At 40.5% G+C, this 7,698-nt stretch overlaps 1 protein-coding gene across 1 annotated transcript; it reads left to right on the top strand.

Moving 5' to 3' along the window:
* The first annotated feature begins 244 nt into the window (after nucleotides 1-244).
* On the top strand, nucleotides 245-6,775 carry ACOD1 (aconitate decarboxylase 1). Its single transcript, XM_062576047.1, has 5 exons — nucleotides 245-256; nucleotides 1,586-1,747; nucleotides 2,865-2,954; nucleotides 4,752-4,957; nucleotides 5,821-6,775. The coding sequence occupies exons 1-5, from the start codon at nucleotides 245-247 to the stop codon at nucleotides 6,773-6,775; spliced, it is 1,425 nt and encodes a 474-aa protein (XP_062432031.1).
* The last annotated feature ends 923 nt before the right edge of the window (nucleotides 6,776-7,698 follow it).

The raw sequence follows: 7,698 nt of genomic DNA, 5'->3' as shown, positions 1-7,698 counted from the left end.
TGAACCTGACTTGCAAAGTCCTATCACACATGTGTCAGCAAGAAATTTGCAAATGTTGAAAAAGAAACATTTCCAAGCAGAGGAGGAAGTGGGCAGGACAAGATGAGCAATAGGTCGGTCCTAATGTGTCCTTTGCCCCCACCTCACACAAACACATATAAAAATAGTGAAAAGACTGTTTCACTGTTGCCTGGTTGCCAGTCATTTGTTGCTTCTCTCTGGGACCACTCACCATCCATCCAAGATGTGGGCAAAGGTATTGTCTTATTCTTCGCACTTTAAGATGTATTTACAGTATAAGCTTTTGTAACTTCATTGTGCATGTTTTGTAGGTGTGCAGCACACTATGGGATATGTAATTCATCTGCTTTAAATGCCTTGTGTTCCTCAAAACTGTCTTGATGCTTCACTACAAAGCTCAGTGAGAACTTACCTGAAATAATGAGTACAGTTCAGTCACCATTGCTAGAAAAAATAAATCCAACTGAAACAATGCAGTGAAAAGCTACTGGTATAGTCAAGGGGGATGAAGAACCTGTATTCTAAAAACAGTGGCACAGTTTGGCTTACTTAACCTAGCAAAATAAAGGAAATATTGTCACTCTTTGGATATATGCAGGGGAGTAATGGGCAGGGAAAGAAGAGGAGAAATGGAAGAGACAATTTCCAAAGAAAGGGAAGAGCTATTACAGCAATGCCAGCACAGAAAAGCAAGTGTATGTGTAGACTTATTGTAAATAATGTATGCCTATCTACAGAAGAAAGTTTATAACTATCAGAGGAGGGAAGTTTTAGATTAGTTTCTAATATGAGTATTAGTAGCTGCTAACAGCTCCAGTCAAGGTGAAGCATGCTGAGTTTGCATAATGTATCAATGCTCAGTGGGAAAGCAAAAAAATGAGAAATATAATTCCCAGATCAGCAGGAGCCAGTAACAAGGAGCCACTGCTTTTCAGAGAGGAGAGACCTTGTCTTGGAGAAAAGCTAGAATTCCAGCCATGTGAATTCAGTGGGCGCTGTGAGCCAGAAGCTGCTGGGAAGAGGTAGAGCTGCCAACTTCCATCTCCCAGTGAGCTCCAGCTCAGTGAGACTTGGGATAGTTATTCTGCTACTCATAGAGATGAATTCTTGCCTCCCTGAGTGACAATGGCTTCATTGGCCTGAAATGCCAAATTCCCACGGATTTCAATAGCAATAAAAAGGTGCTTTTGAAAGCCAGGTGCTTTTTGATCCTGTTCTTTTATACAACTTGCCAAGTTACATTGTCTGCATCTTAAAGACTCAAGTCAAGGAGGAAGCAACAGAAATAGAGAACAGATAAGAAGGAGACAGGTGAGAGAAAAACAAAACATAAGTAACACTGTGCCATTTCTGGGAAAAAAAAGGAGAACAATTCAAACATCCGTTTTGGTGATGCAATTCATTTGCTGATGCAGTTCTTATAAGTAAGGACAGGACAACAGAAATGACCAGCATGCTAAGAAATAATCCAAGCCTGAATACAAAAAAAAAGGAAAAAATAGGTTGTATTTTTTAATATTTTCTTTAAAGGAAGGGAAAGCTAAATATCTTTTTTTTCTCACAGACAATTACAGGAAATTTTGCCAATGTGATTCATGGTTTGAACGCAAACCATTTGACAGACCAAGTCATTCAGAGAAGCAAGCGAATGATTCTGGATACTCTTGGAGTCGGGCTTCTGGGTAGTGGCACTGAGATCTACCACAAAGTGATACAGTACAGCAAAGTAAGATGTTTGGTATTCGTAGTATACCCTCAGGTTTAGCTATATGAAAAGCCAACAGAAGTTTGGGCTACCAGGGAGAATGTTTTCATGGTGAGATTCTTCTGATGATGGAGGAGGAGAGAGAAAGAGTGCTGTACCCATGGGGGAGAGGGGAACATCATTGCTTGAGTTACTTAAACTGCGAATGAGTAAAAGTCTATACAGCAAACTACGCTAAGACTCTCCACTAAAAGTAGAACACAGTTAACTAAGAATCCCTTTCTGTCTTTCACATACAAGATTTTATGAAAAGCATTGGCAAAGCAAACATTGCTTAACACTAGACTTTAAAAATAAGAGACTGTTAAATATATGGAAAGTTAATACTGGGTTATTTACAGTCCATAAACATAATTATTGTCCAAGTCATGTTTCTCCTCCAGTCTCATTCTACTTCAACAAGAGGAATATTTGACCCTGAATAGAAGTCTTTCCAATTTAAGAGTGCATCAGTGAGGAGTTTAGGCCGTTGTTTTCTTTGTAATAACTGGCTAGTTGGACTCGAGCGCCAGAACTGTGTGTCAAGAAGTCTCTTTGAACTGGGATCTCCCCCTTCCCAAACTATGGTAGTTTATGCACTTGTATTGAATTTCCTGAAGATCTCCTCATTGGCAAAAAGGCCTGCACAGCAAAAGGAAAGGAAGGGTGCCCTTTAGAGTATGGGGATGCAAACATCAAGAGGCTGTATATAGTTTATCCAGGGTCTACTAAAACTGGAAGAAACAGAACCCTTAACTGGAGACCTTCCCAAGTAAGATGATGACAGTCCTAAGGGAATTGCTGATGAACTTTTAGAAGGGACACCAATGGTCAGAGGTGTTGTGAAGGTGCTGAATGGTCATGCGCATTGTGCTGGTCTGCTCCCTGTGATCTGTTTAGGCTCTTGACATAAGTCCTCAGGAAAAAGAGTTTCTTTTCATACTTTCTGATAAAATAATATATTGATTTTTTCATTTCCTATGAATGGGAGTAGCTGGGTTCCAAAGGGGTATGGTCTGACCTCAGTTACATCAGAGATACAGTATACATTTATCCTTCAGTTCAGGATTTTGAGTTAATTGATGTCAATTTGTTCCAGATCTACAGCTCAGATTTATCCAGTACCACATGGGGCCACCTGGATTTCCGACTTCCTCCTCTGTATGCAGCTTTTGTGAATGGAGTGGCTGTAAGCGACTCTCCTTTATTTGCTCTTAAATCACACTAATTGATTCCATCTTCCTTATAGAGAGAACAGAAAGCTCCTAAAATCTTAGTTTACTTTATTGTTATACCTGAGATCTACCACAAAATATTCCTACACCATTCTCTCAAGTGTAGTTCAACCTTCTTCCAGTGAGACCAAGTTCAAAGCATGAGATAATACATACCCAATCTAAGTCAACAGCATTCCTTACCACTAATTTGAGATTTGGGGCTGTTTTCAAGGTGCAAGACTCTACAGTTTGTTACAACCTTGTTACATCCAAGAGATAATCTAGCAACATTACAGCAAAGAGATAATCTAGCTCGCACTGATTTCAGCAGGATTCAGATTTCATCTCAGCTGACCAAGTATAGTTACTGAAAAACACAAATACACATGTGCATATACATATGTACTGTCACTAATATATCACAAAACTGTTTAATTTTCAGTCATGCTGTTTGCAAAAGCCAATTAGACATTTTGGATACATACTTTATCAGTAAAGCAGTAACTGACTGCCCAGAATTTTGCCTAAATTCGGATCTAGTCTGAAACCAAATTAAATCAATGGATATGCCAGAGGTGGCATAGACAAATTTGGTAATTATACAAAACTAGGGAAGGCAACCATCCAAGGAAATGATATGTTAAGCCTGTCTAAATTAGTATGATCTTCAAGGTGGGCACTGAGTTTTCTTCTGTCTGTTCAGAACCAAACTCCTCAGCAGCCTGATCCTGAGTATGACAGAATTGTGTATTCTCAGCATTACAGGGCAAGAGCTGAGTGCCGGGGAGCATTACAACCTTTCTTGCAGGTAGAGCTATGAAACAAGACACGTGTGACTAGGCATGAAAGTCAGTTCTAGTTTTGAGGCATGGTTTTGTTAAAAATGCTGTTCCTGATACTTGTAATTACTTCGGACATTTGGGGTTTTCTGGCAGACTCCGAACAAGAACAATACTTTTCTAAACTGCAGGGAACAGTCTGCTATCAAAAGAGCAGCAATATGCCATGCTGGGAATGCCTGAAGACTTCCAAAGCAGCTGGACTATGGGTGTAGGGAAGAGGGGCCCTCTCCAGATAGCCTTACGGGCTAAGCAGCTCATCCCAGTTTTAAGACTATAGCTTGCTCCTGCTCCCAGCAACCTTAGTGCATCTGGTGGCTCAAGGAACAGATCTGTTGTGCAGTGCTGAAAATTCAGGTTAAAGTCTGATGAGCGTTTGCAGGCTTGTGTCTGTTGTCATGCTGCTGGTCTGCACCAGAAAAATTATTCCAATAAAACTTTCAGTTAGAAGTATAGACTTTTACTACTATAATTTTACTAGTATGGGCCCTAATGTCAGCATTAGTTGCATCACAGGGGAAGTAACTTCATTATACTTAGATATTGTTTTGGGGAAGTGAAAATAGATATATCTTTATTCACATGGTGGCTCTAGAATTGCTGGTTTAATTATATCAGTCTAGTTACAGCAACAAAAGTCTATTGTAGGAAAGAAGTATCAGTGTCATACTGATTTTAGACTAGTGCAGCTAGGATCAGAATTATGCCCCTTTAGTGCAAGATTTATATTGCATTTCTACTTCTCACCAACCCATGTTCGGAGTAAAGTGCTTAGAAGAATGACTTTTCAAAAAAAGTTTTACTTTTTTAAGCAAAATCAAGTCCTTCAATATTTTTATACCAATTACAGAATTTTCATTTGACTGATCTGGTCTTGCCAAGGCAAATAGTTGATTTCTGATGACAAATCAAAGTTTCTCTTTACATTAGGTGCACTCAATGGATTTTGATGACACATGGCATCCGGCCACACACCCTTCTGGGGCTGTGCTTCCTGCTGTGATTGCACTCTCAGAGGCCTTTTCTCAGAAGAAAAAGATCTCTGGCCTCGATCTGCTCTTAGCTTTCAACGTGGGAATTGAAGTGCAAGGCAGGTTGCTACGCTTTTCCAGCGAAGCCAGGAACATTCCAAAAAGGTACATAAAATACGTCAAGCAGTAAACTATGTGCAAGTTTTTTCAGGGTTAATATACTTAAATAAATGCCAGTAAAAATACAAATGGCACAGTTAATCGTATTTGCTATGATATTTGTCCAGAAATTTAGTAAAGGTTTAAGCAAGTCTTAAACATGCATACACTTTCTTGCCTATTTACTGCTTAGCTAATAGATTTTTTTGAGAGCGTTGATCCATCTACGAGGAGGCTTTGTGGATCATTAATGAAAAATATCAGCGAAAGGGAAAAGGTTTAACAACACAGGTCTCAGACTCTCACAAATACACCTAATCTGTATCATTTGCAAGCAGTAGCTTGTACTCACAAGCTTGTACTCACAAGCAGTAGCTCACAGTAGTATGGATTCACTGGAGCTGGTCTCAAAGCAAAGTCCGAAAAGACAGGGTGTGCTCAGAAGAAAAGCCCTGCAGTGCAGGACAGACTCAGTCTTCTTGCTGTTTTCTGTGTTTTTCTTCTACCACTTTTGCAAAACTGGTTCAGAATAAAAGAACTTGCATTCCCCAGTATATATACTTTATAGAGGATCTGGACTCTTTTCCTATTACTCTGTTCAGTATGCCTTAACTAAGAGCAGTTCTACATCTCAGCTGTTTTCTGAGGACCTGTTCTAAGTGATGCTGCTTCAGTTTAACCTCCTTCTAGGGAAAGGGGGCAACTTTTTCCACTAAGATGGCCCTTAGGTACTAACTTTTGAATATTCAGTGTTTCATTTATGGTCCAACTCAACTTTCACTGTAGTGAAAGGAAATTAGAGTTTGTGTATACAGTGACTTCATGTGACTTTATGAAATATAGTAATGAAAGAGATTTTGTTTTCTCAGGTTTCACCCACCAACTGTGGTTGGTACAATGGGGAGTGCAGCAGCCTGTGCTAAACTGCTAGCTCTTGACCAGCTGAAATGCAAAAATGCCTTGGCTATAGCTGCCTCCTATGCAGGCGCCCCACTGGCTAATGCAGCAACCCAAACAAAGCCACTCCACATTGGTAATGCAGCAAAACACGGACTGGAAGCAGCTTGCTTAGCATCACTGGGTGTTCAAGGAAGTGGACAGATCTTGGACATGGAGTCAGGGATGGGTGCCTTTTATACAGATTACAGCCCGCAGACCCTGCCAACCTTGCAGTCATATTCCTGGCTGTTGGACCACCAAGACGTTGCCATCAAACGCTTTCCTGCTCACCTTGGAACACACTGGGTGGCTGATGCAGCAACTTCTGTTAGGAGGAAGCTCATAGAGCACAATAACAACTTGCTCCCTCTTGACAAAATTGAGAAGGTCATTGTCAAGGTCCCAGAGGTCAGATACGTGAACAGACCCACCCCTGATTCAGAACACGAAGCTCGACACTCCTTCCAGTTTGTTGCATGCTCTGCTTTGCTGGATGGCAGCATGTCAGTTCAGTCCTTTGACAGCAAGAACATTCATAGACCAGCCTTACGGGAGCTTCTCTGCAAAACGCACCTGGAGCATCCTTCTGATAACAAGCCCAGCTTTGAGAATCTTTACTGTGAAATGAGCGTTACACTTCAGGATGGCCACACGTTCAGCGACTGCTGCAATACATTCTATGGGCACTGGAGGAAACCTCTGAAAAAAGAGGACTTAGAGAAAAAATTCCAATCCAATGCCTCCGTAGTCCTCTCTGCAGAAGCCACAGAAGGCATTATAGAGACTGTGTATAATCTGGAAAAAGTAGAGGACTGTTCTGTATTAAGCACATTTTTATCAGGACAGTCAGCTAAAGCACTTTCAGAGAAACTGCATTTACTTTGAACAATGTTCCATCACAACATTCCATTTCATTGAGCTGTATGCCCAACTTACAGCTAGACGCTATTCACAAAGCTAATAAAAAATTCAGGAAAATCTCTTATTTAGTGATTCAGGAACTTTTGAATTGGACTCCTGTAACACAAGAGCCATGCTCAGTCTAATATTGTGGTTTTTGACTAAGTAAATAATTTAGAGATTATGTCTACAATTCAGTCAGAGAGGCTGAACAGAATATCCTCTGCTGGCACAGTCTACTTCCAATTATCTTTATACCTCTAGAGGCAGAGCACTGCTTGCATGCTACAAAAACATGCCCCTACTCTTCTGCCAAAAAAAGTCTACCCATTTTGCTTCTATTAAATAACTTCATAAGGGAGATGCAAATTCTGGAGCAGTATGGAAATGCTCTTTGTGAGAAACATCACTGAGAAGGACAGAGAGAATAAAAACCTTCAAATATATATTTCCATATCTTTAGCTACAGAGCTTCCTTGAAGAGGCCACCTGTTATATCAAGCTTTAACATTTGTGCTAAAATAAACACATAATATAGAGTAGTAGCATATGATACTCTGCAGCACCTCAAACTTCACTATCAAGACTGGTCTTGCATTGATGAGGTAAATAGTGCCCTTCCTGATCACATATGCTGCAGAACAAGAGGGAGAACTCTACACCACTAGTCATAAAAGCATTACTTCCCTCATTTGGCTGTTCTGTGGTACAGGTTTGTTCTTCACAATTTGTTTCCTGCTGTATTCATATTTCAGTTTTGAGGCCATGCCTCTTCAAGACATCCAGGCCCGCTTTCCCCAAGCACGTCCACAAAGCTGACCAGTAACGGTAACGAATGTGCATTGAGGCTGCTGTTCCAGGTTAATTATTCCTAGTAGGTAAGACCTATCTTAAGGTGAGGCAGGTTA

The sequence above is a fragment of the Rhea pennata genome, chromosome 1 (genome assembly GCF_028389875.1).
Source record: "Rhea pennata isolate bPtePen1 chromosome 1, bPtePen1.pri, whole genome shotgun sequence".
In the NCBI taxonomy this organism is placed as follows: Eukaryota; Metazoa; Chordata; class Aves; order Rheiformes; family Rheidae; genus Rhea; species Rhea pennata.
The sequence above is the reverse complement of the archived record's forward strand: the minus strand, read 5'-3'. Positions and strand labels throughout refer to the sequence as shown.

What these genes read in the sequence shown, in the direction of transcription:
- ACOD1 (XM_062576047.1), top strand. An exon ending in AAGTGATACAGTACAGCAAA is followed by an intron (nt 1,748 to 2,864) that starts GTAAGATGTTTG and finishes AATTTGTTCCAG; the next exon opens with ATCTACAGCTCAGATTTATC. An exon ending in GCCAGGAACATTCCAAAAAG is followed by an intron (nt 4,958 to 5,820) that starts GTACATAAAATA and finishes TTGTTTTCTCAG; the next exon opens with GTTTCACCCACCAACTGTGG.